The sequence below is a fragment of the Lipophrys pholis genome, assembly GCF_963383615.2.
Source record: "Lipophrys pholis genome assembly, chromosome: 3".
NCBI classification, from domain to species: Eukaryota; Metazoa; Chordata; class Actinopteri; order Blenniiformes; family Blenniidae; genus Lipophrys; species Lipophrys pholis.
In genome coordinates, this window is record NC_137627.1 from 37,010,413 (window position 1) to 37,028,734 (window position 18,322).

At 53.8% G+C, this 18,322-nt stretch overlaps 1 protein-coding gene across 3 annotated transcripts in view; it reads right to left on the bottom strand.

Moving 5' to 3' along the window:
- abcf3 (ATP-binding cassette, sub-family F (GCN20), member 3) overlaps positions 1–18,322 on the bottom strand; it is an 18,624-nt gene extending 302 nt beyond the window's left edge. Inside the window, exons 1-21 of one of the 3 annotated variants that reach the window (XR_013935181.1) lie at positions 18,189–18,322; positions 17,152–17,299; positions 16,274–16,359; positions 16,123–16,178; positions 15,733–15,830; positions 14,766–14,888; positions 14,421–14,687; positions 10,809–10,889; positions 10,644–10,703; positions 10,516–10,572; positions 9,966–9,988; positions 8,963–9,018; positions 8,686–8,886; positions 4,968–5,044; positions 4,649–4,693; positions 4,426–4,558; positions 3,772–3,860; positions 2,461–2,552; positions 808–2,381; positions 288–721; positions 1–189 (exon numbers count right to left, since the gene is read on the bottom strand). The exon at positions 1–189 is cut by the window's left edge and continues 302 nt beyond it. Coding sequence is in view for 2 of the 3 variants with exons in the window: in XM_080459104.1 (XP_080315230.1) it covers positions 31–189; positions 288–375; positions 2,249–2,381; positions 2,461–2,552; positions 3,772–3,860; positions 4,426–4,558; positions 4,649–4,693; positions 4,968–5,044; positions 8,686–8,886; positions 8,963–9,018; positions 9,966–9,988; positions 10,516–10,572; positions 10,644–10,703; positions 10,809–10,889; positions 14,421–14,687; positions 14,766–14,888; positions 15,733–15,830; positions 16,123–16,178; positions 16,274–16,359; positions 17,152–17,299; positions 18,189–18,261 (2,145 nt within the window). In the remaining variant the exon portion in view is untranslated. The remainder of the gene's footprint in view (positions 190–287; positions 722–807; positions 2,382–2,460; positions 2,553–3,771; positions 3,861–4,425; positions 4,559–4,648; positions 4,694–4,967; positions 5,045–8,685; positions 8,887–8,962; positions 9,019–9,965; positions 9,989–10,515; positions 10,573–10,643; positions 10,704–10,808; positions 10,890–14,420; positions 14,688–14,765; positions 14,889–15,732; positions 15,831–16,122; positions 16,179–16,273; positions 16,360–17,151; positions 17,300–18,188) is intronic. The other 2 variants (XM_080459104.1, XM_080459105.1) reach the window with 2 other exon arrangements.

The following is an 18,322-nucleotide window of genomic DNA, read 5'->3' on the forward strand; positions in this document are numbered from 1 at the left end:
GGGTGTGGTTAATGGACAGGGGGTGGGGCCTCACAGGTACCCCTCCTTTCTGAACTGTTCGTGCAGGATGTCCCGGTATTCGTCAAAGCCACCATCGATGCGCCGCACCTTCCCACTCTCACACACCCACAGCTCCTTACACACCAACCGGATCAGACGCTCGTCGTGGGACACCAGGATGACTCCGCCCTGAAACAGAACCACACCTCAGAACATTCACCTGGACGCTGTCTTCCAGCCCGACGGGCGTCAGACCAACAATCAGAGTGAGGACCAGACACACTCACCCTGAACTTGTTGAGGGCGTTGGCGAGCGCCTCGATGGACTCCATGTCCAGATGGTTGGTGGGTTCATCCAGAACGTAGAAGTTTGGACTGAGGAAGACATCAATGTGATATGAATAACGGTTCTCACACCTCCAATCACTGTCCATCGGGACATGAAACCACACCCAGGACTACCGCCCCCCTGGAACCTTACACCATCGACAACTACAGTCCATACTTTCCCAGCACCAGTCTTTGCACGCCACTGGCAACCTGTCCAGGTGTCTCCCGTCTTTGCCTGTCCAGGTGTCTCCCCTCTTTGCCTGTCCAGGTCTTTGCCTGTCCAGGTCTTTGCCTGTCCAGGTCTTTGCGCCTGTCCAGGTCTTTGCGCCTGTCCAGGTCTTTGCGCCTGTCCAGGTCTTTGCCTGTCCAGGTGTGTCCCGTCCTCGCCTGTCTGTCATCACACACACACCATTTGGGTTTGGTGTCTTGCTCAAGGATAATTTGACACGTAGACAGAGAATTGAACCTTCAACCTACCGATTGAGAGACGAGCCGCTGTACCAAGTCAGTCACCTGCACCAGCGAGACGGTTCTGAAAGTAACTTTCCTCTGCATGTTTTCTTTTCCTCAGGTTGGACTTGTGGGACTGGAGTACCAGTCAGTATCAATGGATCTGCTTCAGTCATGCTGTTGGAGTCCTCCTGACCAGGGACAGTGTCGTTACTGGGGTCCACAACCCGGGTTCTGCTAGAACCGGAGGTGTCTTGTAGTGTTGGAGTCCTCCTGACCAGGGACAGTGTCGTTACTGGGGTCCACAACCCGGGTTCTGCTAGAACCGGAGGTGTCTTGTAGTGTTGGAGTCCTCCTGACCAGGGACAGTGTCGTTACTGGGGTCCACAACCCGGGTTCTTCTAGAACCGGAGGTGTCTTGTAGTGTTGGAGTCCTCCTGACCAGGGACAGTGTCGTTACTGGGGTCCACAACCCGGGTTCTTCTAGAACCGGAGGTGTCTTGTAGTGTTGGAGTCCTCCTGACCAGGGACAGTGTCGTTACTGGGGTCCACAACCCGGGTTCTTCTAGAACCGGAGGTGTCTTGTAGTGTTGGAGTCCTCCTGACCAGGGACAGTGTCGTTACTGGGGTCCACAACCCGGGTTCTTCTAGAACCGGAGGTGTCTTGTAGTGTTGGAGTCCTCCTGACCAGGGACAGTGTCGTTACTGGGGTCCACAACCCGGGTTCTTCTAGAACCGGAGGTGTCTTGTAGTGTTGGAGTCCTCCTGACCAGGGACAGTGTCGTTACTGGGGTCCACAACCCGGGTTCTTCTAGAACCGGAGGTGTCTTGTAGTGTTGGAGTCCTCCTGACCCAGAAACTTGATGTATTGAACGCAGCTCTAAAACAGTTAACAGGCCGACTGCAGCTACTCTGGTTTGTTTCAGATAATTCAGTCCACCTACAGGAAGACCTCCACCTACAGGATGACCTCCACCGTTGGTCAGGGTAACAGTTGGTGAGGGTAACAGTTGGTCAGGGTAACAGTTGGTCAGGGTAACAGTTGGTCAGGGTAACAGTTGGTGAGGGTAACAGTTGGTCAGGGTAACAGTTGGTCAGGGTAACAGTTGGTCAGGGTAACAGTTGGTGAGGGTAACAGTTGGTCAGGGTAACAGTTGGTCAGGGTAACAGTTGGTCAGGGTAACAGTTGGTCAGGGTAACAGTTGGTGAGGGTAACAGTTGGTGAGGGTAACAGTTGGTCAGGGTAACAGTTGGTCAGGGTAACAGTTGGTCAGGGTAACAGTTGGTCAGGGTAACAGTTGGTGAGGGTAACAGTTGGTCAGGGTAACTGAGGGTTAGATGTCAGTGTATATATGAAAGGTGTTTTCTTTTAGGGTGTTTTTCTGTTGGCTGGAGCACAAACTGCCCATCAGGGGTAATAAAGTTGACCCTGACCTCTGACCTCTACGTGCGTGCTACATGTGGTTACCATGGCATCGTCATCTGAGCGAAGGCCACCCGGCTTTTCTGCCCCCCCGACAGACTGGCGACCGGCCGAGTGGCGAGCTCTCCGGTGATACCGTACCCTCCCAGCTGGTGGCGGTACTCCTCCTCTGTCCGACCTGCCATACAAACACCAACCATCAGAGCGGAGCACCGGGGCGAGGCGGCGGCGGCGGCGGCAGCTGTTGCCATGGTTACCGGGGAACTTGTTGAGCAGCAGCTCCACGGAGCAGACGTTGAGGTCCAGCTGGTCAACGTGATGCTGGCTGAAGTACCCGATCTTCAAGTTCCTGACGAGACACATTGACGATCAGTGACTCCTCCCCTAACATGAAATCTGGCCAATCACATCACGAGACACACATTTAAGTTGATCTCAGCACCTCATCTGTCAACTCAATCAGCACCATCAATGTCCCCTTAAAGAGGGTTTGTCCATTAAAGTGTTTGGAGCGACTCCCGGGGAGCGACTCCCGGGGAGCGACTCCAGGGGAGCGACTCCCGGGGAGCGACTCCAGGGGAGCGACTCCAGGGGAGCGACTCCCGGGGAGCGACTCCCGGGGAGCGACTCCCGGGGAGCGACTCCAGGGGAGCGACTCCCGGGGAGCGACTCCCGGGGAGCGACTCCAGGGGAGCGACTCCAGGGGAGCGACTCCCGGGGAGCGACTCCAGGGGAGCGACTCCAGGGGAGCGACTCCAGGGGAGCGACTCCCGGGGAGCGACTCCAGGGGAGCGACTCCCGGGGAGCGACTCCAGGGGAGCGACTCCCGGGGAGCGACTCCCGGGGAGCGACTCCCGGGGAGCGACTCCAGGGGAGCGACTCCAGGGGAGCGACTCCAGGGGAGCGACTCCCGGGGAGCGACTCCAGGGGAGCGACTCCCGGGGAGCGACTCCAGGGGAGCGACTCCAGGGGAGCGCCTCCAGGGGAGCGACTCCCGGGGAGCGACTCCCGGGGAGCGACTCCCGGGGAGCGACTCCAGGGGAGCGACTCCAGGGGAGCGCCTCCAGGGGAGCGCCTCCAGGGGAGCGACTCCCGGGGAGCGACTCCCGGGGAGCGACTCCAGGGGAGCGACTCCAGGGGAGCGACTCCAGGGGAGCGACTTCAGGGGAGCGCCTCCAGGGGAGCGACTCCAGGGGAGCGACTCCAGGGGAGCGACTTCAGGGGAGCGCCTCCAGGGGAGCGACTCCCGGGGAGCGACTCCCGGGGAGCGACTCCCGGGGAGCGACTCCAGGGGAGCGACTCCAGGGGAGCGACTCCAGGGGAGCGACTCCAGGGGAGCGACTTCAGGGGAGCGACTTCAGGGGAGCGACTTCAGGGGAGCGCCTCCATGTTACAGCTTTTTTTCTTATGAACAGCTTCACCAAGCTGTTGACTCTCTGGACCTGACCCGGGACCTGACCCGGGACTCTCTGGACCTGACCCAGGACTCTCTGGACGGTTTCTTAGCCACGAGTCCAAAGTTGGACACACCTGGTTAACAGAGTTACATTCATGTCACAGCTGATCACCTGTGAGCCTGTCTAACCCCGCCTACTGGGGTCAACTCCCCCATCAGCAGTTTGAGAACGGTGGTTTTTCCAGCTCCATTCTCCCCGACCTACACACACACACACACACACACACACACACACACACACACACACACACACACACACACACACACACACACACACACACACACACACACACACACACACACACACACACACACACACACACACACACACGTCATCTTACTGTGAGGAGGGGGGGACTGCGAGGAGGGGGGGACTGCGAGGAGGGGGGGACTGTGAGGAGGGGGGGACTGCGAGGAGGGGGGGGGGTGACAGAGGAGGGGGGGGTGACAGTGAGGAGGGGGGGTGACAGAGGAGGGGGGGTGACAGAGGAGGGGGTGACAGAGGAGGGAGGGAACTGTGAGGAGGGGGGGGACTGTGAGGAGGGGGGTGACAGAGGAGGGGGGGAACTGTGAGGAGGGGGGGGGACTGTGAGGAGGGGGGGGGACTGTGAGGAGGGGGGGGACTGAGGAGGGGGGTGACAGAGGAGGGGGGTGACTGTGAGGAGGGGGGTGACTGTGAGGAGGGGGGTGACTGTGAGGAGGGGGGGGACTGTGAGGAGGGGGGGGGACTGTGAGGAGGGGGTGACAGAGGAGGGGGGTGACATACAATGCAGATGCGAGAGTCCAGGTCAGCTGACAGGTTGAGTCCAGAGAAGAGCGGCTGGTCTCGACTGTAGTGAAATTCCACCTCATCCAACTGCAGGATGGGAGGAGACAACTTCTCAAAGTTGTCTGGGAACCTACAGAAACACACAATGTGTCAACACAACAACAACAACAACACAACAACAACAACAACAACAACACAACAACACAACTTAGTAACCTACCTCAGTGTGACCTCAGTCTCCTTCTCCATGGGCTTCAGCTCCGGTCTGCACACACACCACAATGTGAGCACACACACACACACACACCACAATGTGAGCACGCACACACACCACAATGTGAGCACACACACACACACACACCACAATGTGAGCACACACACACACACCACAATGTGAGCACGCACACACACCACAATGTGAGCACACACACACACACACACCACAATGTGAGCACACACACACACACACACCACAATGTGAGCACGCACACACACCCACACACCCACACACGAGGACACGAGGACACGAGGACACTCACAGTCTCTCCAACAGCTTCAGTTTACTCTGGACCTGCGCTGCGCGGTTAGCATTGTAGCGGAACCTGTCAATGAAGACCTGAAACACAATAATTCAATGAAACATCCAAACAACCACGTTTTCTTTCTTCTCTAGAGGTTAAATACCGAGATGAGATCCAGGATCCTACATTTCATTCTAAGAATCATGTCAAAAAGATATGTGGGATTCTAAAAGTGAACCCTAACCCTCTAAAAGTGAACCCTAACCCTCTAAAAGTGAACCCTAACCCTAACCCTCTAAAAGTGAACCCTAACCCTAACCCTCTAAAAGTGAACCCTAACCCTAACCCTCTTAAAGTGAACCCTAACCCTCTAAAAGTGAACCCTAACTCTCCAAAAGTGAACCCTAACCCTCTAAAAGTGAACCCTAACCCTAACCCTCTAAAAGTGAACCCTAACCCTCTAAAAGTGAACCCTAACCCTCTAAAAGTGAACCCTAACCCTAACCCTCTAAAAGTGAACCCTAACCCTAACCCTCTTAAAGTGAACCCTAACCCTCTAAAAGTGAACCCTAACTCTCCAAAAGTGAACCCTAACCCTCTAAAAGTGAACCCTAACCCACTAAAAGTGAACCCTAACCCACTAAAAGTGAACCCTAACCCTCTAAAAGTGAACCCTAACCCTAACCCTCTTAAAGTGAACCCTAACCCACTAAAAGTGAACCCTAACCCACTAAAAGTGAACCCTAACCCTCTAAAAGTGAACCCTAACCCTCTAAAAGTGAACCCTAACCCTAACCCACTAAAAGTGAACCCTAACCCTCCAAAAGTGAACCCTAACCCTCTAAAAGTGAACCCTAACCCTCTAAAAGTGAACCCTAACCCTAACCCACTAAAAGTGAACCCTAACCCTCTAAAAGTGAACCCTAACCCTAACCCTCTAAAAGTGAACCCTAACCCTCTAAAAGTGAACCCTAACCCTCTAAAAGTGAACCCTAACCCTAACCCACTAAAAGTGAACCCTAACCCTCCAAAAGTGAACCCTAACCCTCTAAAAGTGAACCCTAACCCTAACCCACTAAAAGTGAACCCTAACCCTCCAAAAGTGAACCCTAACCCTCTAAAAGTGAACCCTAACCCTAACCCTCTAAAAGTGAACCCTAACCCTAACCCACTAAAAGTGAACCCTAACCCTCTAAAAGTGAACCCTAACCCTCTAAAAGTGAACCCTAACCCTAACCCACTAAAAGTGAACCCTAACCCTCCAAAAGTGAACCCTAACCCTCTAAAAGTGAACCCTAACCCTCTAAAAGTGAACCCGAACCCTAACCCACTAAAAGTGAACCCTAACCCTAACCCACTAAAAGTGAACCCTAACCCTCTAAAAGTGAACCCTAACCCTCTAAAAGTGAACCCTAACCCTCTAAAAGTGAACCCTAACCCTAACCCTCTAAAAGTGAACCCTAACACCTAACTCCAAACACTTTCAGTTTTTTATTTGTTAAAAAAGTTTAAATTATCCAGTAAATTTCGTTCCACTTCACGATTGTGTCCCACTTGTTGTTGATTCTTGACCAAAAATGTAAATTTTCTATCTTTATGTTTGAAGCCTGAAATGTGGCGAAAGGTTGAAAAGTTCAAGGGCCCAATACTTTCACAAGGTGCTGTATGTCCAGCTACACCCCCAACTAACAAGCAGAGCATTGAGGTCTGGATCCAGGGTGACACAGGGTGGTCCAGGGTGACCAGGGTGACCAGGGTGACCAGGGTGGTACAGGGTGACCAGGGTGGTCCAGGGTGACCAGGGTGGTACAGGGTGACCAGGGTGGTACAGGGTGACCAGGGTGACCAGGGTGACCAGGGTGGTCCAGGGTAATATTCCCATAGGAAAGTCTGCCTTCCCTCCATCGGCCTTTTCATATACAGCCAAAGATGGAATGTGCTCCCAGACACTACAGAATAAGGCAGAATATCACAGCTAACCCAACCCTAACCCTTATCCTAACCTAACCCAACCCTTATCCTAACCTAACCCAACCCTAACCCTTATCCTAACCTAAACCAACCCTAACCCTTATCCTAACCTAAACCAACCCAACCCTTATCCTAACCTAAACCAACCCTAACCCTTATCCTAACCTAACCCCAACCCTTATCCTAACCTAACCCAACCCTTATCCTAACCTAACCCAACCCTAATCCTAACCTAACCCCAACCCTAACCCTTATCCTAACCTAACCCAACTCTTATCCTAACCTAACCCAACCCTTATCCTAACCTAACCCAACCCTAATCTAACCCTAACCCAACCCTAATCCAACCCAACCCTTATCCTAACCTAACCCAACCCTAATCCATCCCCATACCCTTATCCTAACCCAACCCAACCGTTATCATAACCTAACCCAACCCAACCCTTATCCTAACCCAACCCTAACCCTTATCCTATCCTAACCCAACACCAACCCTTATCCTAACCCAACCCTAATCCAACCCTAACCCAACCCTTATCCTAACCCAACCCAACGCAACCCTAACCCTTATCCTAACCTAAACCAACCCTTATCCTATCCTAACCCAACACCAACCCTTATCCTAACCCAACCCAACACAAACCCAACACCAACCCTTATCCTAACCTAACCCAACCCTAATCCTAACCCAACCCAACCCTTATCCTAACCCAACCCTTATCCTAACCCAACCCTAACCCTTATCCTAACCTAACCCAACCCTTATCCTATCCTAACCCAACACCAACCCTTATCCTAACCTAACCCAACCCTTATCCTAACCCAACCCAACACCAACCCCAACCCTAACCCTTATCTTAACCTAACCCAACGCAACCCTAACCCTTATCCTAACCTAACCCAACCCAACACCAACCCTTATCCTAACCTAACCCAACCCTAATCCTAACCCAACCCAACTATAACCCAACCCTTATCCTAACCTAACCCAACCCTTATCCTAACCCTAACCCAACCCTAACCTACGGGCAGTCAAAGACGGGCTTTTAGACCACCTGTCCTGTTCATACTGATAGTACCAGACGGGTATTCGGCCATCAGATAGTACCCTTGTGAGAATCATCTGATGGCCAGATTAATAGTGTTACGCCACCTCGTCTACACACAATGTACTAATAGGGTACAAATGAAATTCGGGGTTATATGTACTGGAACAATCAAACTAAACTGTTGCACTTCATCTACTTCTGCTGTTTAAATAATGCTGCTATAGACTAACTTGATATTGCAGTTATATGTAATCTACACTTTGTACTTGTATATTGCACTGATATTTATGAATTGCCTTTTATCGTGTAGTTTTAATCTGTTGATGTAATTTTAATCAAGTATGTTCTATGTACCTTGTAAGGACCACACATGGAAATGAGCTTCGTGCTAAATGTGGTGCAGACGTCTTTTTAATGGAGCTGCTCATTGTCCTTTAAATAACCTTACATTGCTTTACACTGCAGCCCTCATCACATACACCCACCTGGAGGGGCTGTCTGTACTGCAGTAGATAGAAGTACCTGGAGGGGCTGTCTGTACTGCAGTAGATAGAAGTACCTGGAGGGGCTGTCTGTACTGCAGTAGATAGAAGTACCTGGATGGGCTGTCTGTACTGCACTTGATAGAAGTACCTGGATGGGCTGTCTGTACTGCAGTTACTGCACTTGATAGAAGTACCTGGATGTGCTGTCTGTACTGCAGTAGATAGAAGTACCTGGATGTGCTGTCTGTACTGCACTTGGGCCTCATACTCCCTCTGTTGGTTCTTCAGTCGGTCTTCTTTGGTTTTGATGAAGTTCTCGTAGTCGCCACGGTAACTGTCCAGCCTCTGTGAGTGCAGGTGGATGATGTCGGTTACCACGGCGTTCAGGAAGTTTCTGTCGTGGGAAACGACCAATATGGTGGACTGCCACGTCTGAGGGAGGAGGCGGAGTTACAGGGCGTCAGCTCAGACCACACGCTAGACTGACCAATGAGGGCGTAGCTCAGACCTGAAGGTAGTTCTCCAACCAGAGGATGGCTCTGACGTCCAGCATGTTGGTGGGTTCTGACACACACACACACACACACACACACACACACACACACACACACACACACACACACACACACACACACACACACACACACACACACACACACACACACACACACACACACACACACACACACACACACACACACACACACACACACACACACGCACGCATCAGCACCTCCCCCTACCGTTTTATCTTCCAAATCCCATTTCTCCTCCTCCTCCTCCCATTTCTCCTCCTCCTCCTGTTTCTCCTCCTCCTCCTCCTGTTTCTCCTCATCATCCCCCTCTTGTTTTTCCTCCTTCTCCTGTTTCTCCTCCTCCTCCTCCTCCCCCTCCTGTTCCTCATCCTCATCCTGTTTCTCCTCCTCCTCCTGTTTCTCCTTCTCTTCCTCCTGTTTCTCCTCCTCCTCCTGTTTCTCCTCTTCCTCCTGTTTCTCCTTCTCTTCCTCCTGTTTCTCCTCCTCCTGTTTCTCCTCTTCCTCCTGTTTCTCCTCTTCCTCCTGTTTCTCCTCCTCCTGTTTCTCCTCCTCCTGTTTCTCCTCCTCCTCCTGTTTCTCCTCCTCCTCCTGTTTCTCCTCCTCCTGTTTCTCCTCCTCCTCCTGTTTCTCCTCCTCCTCCTGTTTCTCCTCCTCCTCCTGTTTCTCCTTCTCTTCCTCCTGTTTCTCCTTCTCTTCCTCCTGTTTCTCCTCCTCCTCCTGTTTCTCCTCTTCCTCCTGTTTCTCCTCTTCCTCCTGTTTCTCCTTCTCTTCCTCCTGTTTCTCCTCTTCCTCCTGTTTCTCCTCTTCCTCCTGTTTCTCCTCTTCCTCCTGTTTCTCCTCTTCCTCCTGTTTCTCCTCTTCCTCCTGTTTCTCCTCCTCCTGTTTCTCCTCCTCCTGTTTCTCCTCCTCCTGTTTCTCCTCCTCCTCTCCAGGACTAGAATTGTGTCTCGTTAACCAGAAGCAGTTCAAACTCACCATCAAGCAGCAGGAGATCTGGCCTGGAGACAAGAAGGAACAGAACAGTGAGACACTTGAACCTCGGCTGACCTTTGACCCTGGGTTAGGGTCCATGACCTTTGACCCCCCGGGTTAGGGTCCATGGCCGAGACCCCCCGGGTTAGGGTCCATGGCCGAGACCCCCCGGGTTAGGGTCCATGGCCGAGACCCCCCGGGTTAGGGTCCATGGCCTTTGACCCCGGGTTAGGGTCCATGGCCGAGACCCCCCGGGTTAGGGTCCATGACCTTTGACCCCCCCGGGTTAGGGTCCATGACCTTTGACCCCCCCGGGTTAGGGTCCATGGCCAAGACCCCCCGGGTTAGGGTCCATGGCCAAGACCCCCCGGGTTAGGGTCCATGACCTTTGACCCCCCGGGTTAGGGTCCATGACCTTTGACCCCCCGGGTTAGGGTCCATGACCTTTGACCCCGGGTTAGGGTCCATGGCCAAGACCCCCCGGGTTAGGGTCCATGGCTGAGACCCAGATGGGGCTTTGGGGGGGGGGGGGGGGGGGAGGGGGACGACTCACCGGGCAAACAGCGCTCTGGCGAGTGCGAGCCTCATCCTCCAGCCTCCGGAGAACTCCCTGCAGAGACAGAGCAGCTGAGCGAGGCGCTGGCGGAGCTGGAAGGACAGTGTGAGGGACAGGGGACTCACCTTGTGGCCTGCTGCTGCATCCTAGGAGAAAAACCCAGACCGGCCAGGATGACAGAGGCTCTGATTGGACAAGACAGATGTCAATCACATAATCAGCATTTGGAGATACTTTAAGTCAATCACATCTCTCAGGTCACCATGGAAACCAAAGGAGAATCATGTTACCGGGCGGGAGCTTTGTCCGCCTCCATCTCCTCCAGCTTCACGTAGATCTCCGACAGGCGGACGCTCTCCATCCCCTCCACCCTGAGACACAGAGACACAGAGACCGGGTCACTTCTCAACATTCATCCTTCAATGGTCCTTCGGCTGTGAAGGAGGCCGGTCGGAGGTCTTCCTCTGCCCCAAACGACTGGAACCACTGACCTGTTCCCTGAAGTCTAGAACCTCTAATGGACTCTTTAGGTCTTCCCTATATAATATGTACTATATACTATATACTATGTACTATATACTGTCCTCAGGACTGATTGTTTATGTTTGGGACTAATTGTTTTAGGGTTTGATTCCATGTGATGTGTGATTTGCAGTATTTTTATTCTTACTGACTGTATATAAAGGTTCACTGATAGGATGGAGGGGGGGGGGGGGGTGGGGGGGGGTGGCAAGATAGTCTGGTACTTCATGTCTTATTGTTGTCCAGAGTTACACTATTATGTATAGTGCTGGTTAGTGGAACTGCATGTCAACTGTTTTATGTTCTGTGTTCCTCTGGTTCCCCTGGTAAACGAGATGCTGCATCTCAAAGGGCTTTCCTACAATAAACTCAGATCCAGAGACGAGGGATGAGGCTGATCCGATCCAGTATCGGGTTCACAGATCAGAAAGTTCTGATCCAACCTGCAGAGGTTCCTGATACAGGATCCTGGTCTGCTCCATGATCCTGGTCTGATCCATGATCCTGGTCTGCTTCATGGTTCTGAAATGATCCCCAGTGTTTCCCTGCTGCTGCTCTGCTCGCTGGCTGCAAACTGTGGACTGGATTTCCTGAAGGGAGGCGGGTCTCAATGAGACCAGGAGGAATGAGGCAGGAAATCCAGTCCACAGTTTGCAGCCAGCGAGCAGGCTAGGGAAGTAGCACTGTGCTATCCAACTTTTCATGGCAACATGTTGCTGTTTGGAGGGATTTTAGTCTCACAACACCACAAAGCAACGCAGCAACGTGGACGTTAGCAAAGCAACGCAGCAACGTGGATGTTAGCAAAGCAACACAGCAACATAGATGTTAGCAAAGCAACATAGATGTTAGCAAAGCAAATCAGCAATGTGGATATTAGCAAAGCAACACAGCAACATAGATGTTAGCAAAGCAACATAGATGTTAGCAAAGCAACATAGATGTTAGCAAAGCAAATCAGCAATGTGGATATTAGCAAAGCAACACAGCAACATAGATGTTAGCAAAGCAACATAGATGTTAGCAAAGCAACATAGATGTTAGCAAAGCAAATCAGCAATGTGGATATTAGCAAAGCAACACAGCAACATAGATGTTAGCAAAGCAACATAGATGTTAGCAAAGCAACATAGATATTAGCAAAGCAACACAGCAACATGGATGTTAGCAAAGAAACGCAGCAACGTGGATGTTAGCAAAGAAACGCAGCAACGTGGATGTTTGCAAAGCAACACAGCAATGTGGATGTTAGCAAAGCAACACAGCAACATAGATGTTAGCAAAGCAACATAGATGTTAGCAAAGCAACGCAGCAACGTGGATGTTAGCAAATCAGCAATGTGGATATTAGCAAAGCAACACAGCAACGTAGAAGTTAGCAAAGCAACACAGCAATGTGCAATATTTACAAAGCAACTTGGATGATAGCAAAGCAACACAGCAATGTGGATGATAGCAAAGCAACACAGCAACGTAAAAGTTAGCAAAGCAACACAGCAATGTGCAATATTTACAAAGCAACATGCAATATTTACAAAGCAACACAGCAACTTGGATGATAGCAAAGCAACGCAGCAACGTACAATGTTAGCAAAGCAACACAGCAACGTGCAATGTTTGCAAAGCAACGCAGCAATGTTTGTAAAGCAACACAGTCATGTTTGCAAAGCAATGCAGCAATGTGCAATGTTTGCAAAGCAGCGCAGCAACGTGCAATGTTTGCAAAGCAGCGCAGCAATGTGCAATGTTTGCAAAGCAGCGCAGCAATGTGCAATGTTTGCAAAGCAACACAGCAACGTGCAATGTTTGCAAAGCAACACAGCAACGTGCAATGTTTGCAAAGCAACGCAGCAATGTTTGTAAAGCAACACAGTCATGTTTGCAAAGCAACGCAGCAATGTGCAATGTTTGCAAAGCAGCGCAGCAATGTGCAATGTTTGCAAAGCAACACAGCAACGTGCAATGTTTGCAAAGCAACGCAGCAATGTTTGCAAAGCAACGCAGCAACGCAGCAATGTTTGCAATGCAGCAATGTTTGCAAAGCAACGCAGCAATGCAGCAATGTTTGCAATGCAGCAATGTTTGCAAAGCAACGCAGCAATGTTTGTAAAGCAACACAGTCATGTTTGCAAAGCAACGCAGCAACGTGGATGTTAGCAAAGCAACGCAGCAACGTGGATGTTAGTAAAGCAACGCAGCAACGTGGATGTTAGCAAAGCAACACGGCAACGTGGATGTTAGCAAAGCAACACAGCAATGTGGATGTTAGTAAAGCAACGCAGCAACGTGGATGTTAGCAAAGCAACGCAGCAACGTGGATGTTAGCAGAGCCGGAGTCCAGCAGGGCGGCGCTCTGCAGCCTCCAGCTCTGGGAGGAGAACGGCGCTGACTCAGCTCTGACATCAGAACAATGAGCAGCAGCTCCTCCAGGCTGTCAGCAGGAGATTCACCTCCGTGAAGCTGCGTCCTACTCCACGCTAAACTCCCTGGAAATAGTCCCAATGGTTGGAGCTGCGTTAGAGCTGGAAACACTGCTGTTGCTGCTGCCTTGCTCATTCAACAGTGACGTCAACCAGCTGCCCGAAATAAAGCTTTTTCTGCAGGACTGTTCATACTCCGATAAGAAGCTGTCGAACTTGCAGGCCACGCCCCTCACAACAGGCCACGCCCCCTCACAGCAGCCACATGTCTTTGAAGCGACGTTTTAACTTTAACAGCACAGTTTATCTCTGTCCTCCAGAGCTTTCAGAAAGCCATTCCTCTGAACTGCTCCACTAATAAAGAGCTTCTGTCAGAGCGCCATGCTGGTTGGTTTGAACTCCAGGAGCTGACAGCTGTTCGTGATGCGTTCAGGTGCATCACGTAAGCCTGCACTCCCACATTTTAAGGAGCTGCGGCGCTCCTACAGTAGAGAGGTTACAAGCTAAATATGATTAAAATATGACTGATGTTCATTAGTGAGCTGGAACACATGAGCAGCACACGGCAGAGCAGAAGTTTCGGCAGAGCGGCTCCTACACAGAACAGCCAGGACGGTTGGAACAGCCCAAACTAGTTTGTTCAGCCAGAAGCTGGAAGAAGGAAATGACCTCATTTTGTTTAGCAGGACCTGAACTGCTGAACAAAGTAGTTTGGGCTGTTCCAACCATCCTGGCTGAACTATGTAGGAGCTGCTCTGCTGAACTTAGGTCTTGTTCTTAGGGAGGTCCAGGACGCCCCCACCCCCCAGGGTTAGGGAGGTCCAGGACGCCCCCACCCCCCAGGGTTAGGGAGGTCCAGGACGCCCCCACCCCCCAGGGTTAGGGAGGTCCAGGACGCCCCCACCCCCCAGGGTTAGGGAGGTCCAGGACGCCCGGTGCCCTCCACGCAGTGTTCCTTACGTTCCATTGGCGATGCGAGCGTTGAGCAGCCGCTCCTCGCCCAACAGATCCTCCCTCGCCGTGTCACTCTGCAGGACGCTCTGCAGCGCCGCTGTCTCGTCACCAGCCACTTCCTGTTCCACGTGCAGAATAGAGATGTGGGCAGGGACACGTAGGTTTCTGCTGGCCAACATCTTCAACAGTGTCGTCTTCCCCAGACCGTTACGACCGATCAGACCGTAGCGCCGGCCGGACGCCAGAGAGAGGTCCGCCCCCTGCAGCAAACACCTGGACATCAACAGATCACCTGTAGCGAGGTTGAGTGTGCAGCTGCAGCACCCTCTGCTGGTCGCCAGAGGAACTTACCGTTCTCCGAAGGAAACGTCAAAGTTCTCGATGCGGATGTCATAGCTGCGGTTCTTCCCTGATTGGTCGACTCGGTTGTCCTTCTTACTGCTGGCCTGACTAGCCGACGCCTCTTCAAGGACTCTGAGGGAAGAGCGGGACAAGAGAGACGTGAGGAGGAGGAGCGGGAGCGGGAGACGTGAGGAAGAGGAGCGGAAGGAGCAGGAGACGTGAGGAGCAGGAGAGGGAGGAGCAGGAGACGTGAGGAAGAGGAGAGGGAGGAGCAGGAGACGTGAGGAAGAGGAGCGGAAGGAGCAGGAGACGTGAGGAGCAGGAGACGTGAGGAAGAGGAGAGGGAGGAGCAGGAGACGTGAGGAAGAGGAGAGGGAGGAGCAGGAGACGTGAGGAAGAGGAGAGGGAGGAGCGAGGAAGAGGAGAGGGAGGAGAGAGGAGGAGGAGCGGGAGACGTGAGGAAGAGGAGCGGGGGGAGTGAGGAAGAGGAGCGGGAGACGTGAGGAAGAGGAGAGAGAGGAGTGAGGAAGAGGAGAGGGAGGAGCGAGGAAGAGGAGAGGGAGGAGCGAGGAAGAGGAGAGAGGAGGAGGAGCGGGAGACGTGAGGAAGAGGAGAGAGAGGAGTGAGGAAGAGGAGAGGGAGGAGCGAGGAAGAGGAGAGGGAGGAGCGAGGAAGAGGAGAGAGGAGGAGGAGCGGGAGACGTGAGGAAGAGGAGAGGGAGGAGTGAGGAAGAGGAGAGAGAGGAGTGAGGAAGAGGAGAGAGAGGAGTGAGGAAGAGGAGAGGGAGGAGCGAGGAAGAGGAGAGGGAGGAGCGAGGAAGAGGAGAGAGGAGGAGGAGCGGGAGACGTGAGGAAGAGGAGAGGGAGGAGTGAGGAAGAGGAGCGAAACAAGTAGGAATGGGAGACCTGAGGAAGAGCAGGAGTTGTGAGGAAGAGGAGCGGGAGGAGTGAGGAAGAGGAGGAGCAGCAGGACTCACAGTGGACTGGGGGTTTTCAGTGAGTCTCTCTCGTTCCTCCGTTCATGTTTGGCTTTGAGCTTCGCTTCGGCTTTCTCCAACTTCTTAGGGTCCACCGTCTACACACACACACACACACACACACACACACACACACACACACACACACACACACACACACACACACACACACACACACACACACACACACACACACACACACACACACACACACACACACACACACACACACACACACACACACACACACACACACACACACACACACACACACACACACACACACACACACACACACACACACACACACACACACACACACACACACACACACACACGGGTCAGGGTGGGTAAAGTCTCACACACACACACTGAAGGACCAGGACTCACCGTGTTCTGGACCCGTTTCACCATCCAGATCCCCTGGTGGTCTGGAGCCGCAGAGCCTGAGGAGAACAGAGGTGTGAAGGTCTGAGGAGGACCGGGTCCTCAGACCAGGAGGTCCACCTTAGATCTGAACCATGAAAGCAGGACTTCTCACCCGGGTCAGCAGAGATTTGGGACAGCTGCACCGGAGCGTCCAGCAGGACCTGCCTCGGGGCCCCACGGTGCTGCTGCTGCTGGTTCCTGAGGGCACAGGTCAGGGGTCATTGGGGAAAAGGTCAGGGGTGAGAGGTCAGGGGGCACAGGTTCAGGGGGCATGGGGCACAGGTCAGGGGGCACGGGGCACAGGCCAGGGGGCACAGGTTAGGGGTCAGGGGGCACAGGCCAGGGGGCACAGGTCAGGGGTCAGGGGGCACAGGTCATGGGGCACAGGTCAGGGGTCAGGGGGCACAGGTCAGGGGTCATTGGGGAAAAGGTCAGGGGTGAGAGGTCAGGGGGCACAGGTTCAGGGGGCATGGGGCACAGGTCAGGGGGCACGGGGCACAGGCCAGGGGGCACAGGTTAGGGGTCAGGGGGCACAGGCCAGGGGGCACAGGTCAGGGGTCAGGGGGCACAGGTCATGGGGCACAGGTCAGGGGTCAGGGGGCACAGGTCAGGGGTCATTGGGGAAAAGGTCAGGGGTGAGAGGTCAGGGGGCACAGGTTCAGGGGGCATGGGGCACAGGTCAGGGGGCACGGGGCACAGGTCAGGGGGCACGGGGCACAGGCCAGGGGGCACAGGTTAGGGGTCAGGGGGCACAGGCCAGGGGGCACAGGTCAGGGGGCACAGGTTAGGGGTCAGGGGGCACAGGTCATGGGGCACAGGTCATGGGTCAGGGGGCACAGGTTAGGGGTCAGGGGGCACAGGTTAGGGGTCAGGGGGCAGGGGAATGGGGCACAGGTCAGGGGTCAGGGGGCACAGGTCACAGGTCAGGGGGCAGGGGAATGGGGCACAGGTCAGGGGTCAGAAGTCTGGGGGACCTGGCCGGCTCCTCACAGTTTGAGTGTGTTGAACATCTGGAGGCAGATGTGTCGGATCTCCTCCTCGTTCTTATCGTCTGCCGACACCTCCTGCAGGACTCCGCCCACCGCCTCAAACACCTCCTCGCCGTCCTCGAAGTCTGCACCGCCGCCGTCCAGCACCCCTGCAACAAAGCACGCCATGAGGACCGGACCGGCCCGGACCATCAGCACAGAAGGACCTTGACCACAGACCAGGTCTACATCACCTGTCTGACCACACACTTGACCATTTAGCCTCCACAGCAGAGAGGGTCAGTGTCTCAGGTAGGACCAGGTTCACATCCAGGTCACTCTGGTCTAGGAGGACGTTGCTCTTGGAGGACCCTGTTCTCTGGTCTAGGAGGACCCTGGTCTAGGAGGACTCTGGTCTCTGGTCTAGGAGGACCCTGGTCTCTGGTCTAGGAGGACGCAGGTCAAGGAGGATGCAGGGCTCTGGTCTAGGAGGACCCTGGTCTAGGATGACCCTGGTCTCTGGCCTTGGAGGATGCTTCTCTAGGAGGACACTGGTCTAGGAGGACCCTGTTCTCTGGTCTAGGAGGACTCTGGTCTAGGAGGACGCTGGTCTCTGGCCTAGGAGGACGCTTCTCTAAGAGGACGCTGGTCTAGGAGGACGCTGGTCTCTGGTCTAGGAGGACGCTGGTCTCTGGCCTAGGAGGACACTGGTCTAGGAGGATTCTGGGCTAGGAGGACCCTGGTCTGTGGTCTCGGAGGACTCTGCTCTAGAAGGACCCTGGTTTAATAAGGCTCTGGTTTAGGAGGACTCTGGTCTAGGAGGACTCTGGTCCACGACTCACCCTTTGAGACCCCTTCTAGACCCTGTCACGGCCCGCAGCCTCATGCCTGGCCCGGTTCGGGTCCACGTTTTCGTGCAACCGGCAGTTAGCCTGTTAGCTCTGCGGGCTAAGGAGCGGCTCTTCCCGGCCCGGCACATGGACTAAATGCCGCTGTGGGTGGCTCGGCCCGGGGCACCGGCCCCGGCCCCAGCTCTGGTTCTGGTTCTGGACCGCTCACCTGTGATATAGTCAAAAAGCTCCGTGTCGATCTCTGGAAACTCCGTCGTCAGGATCTCCACGTAGGTCGCCATGATACCCGGCCCCGGAGCGCTCCCCCATGCGCATGCGTGGAAATGCGACGGCGCAGTGGAT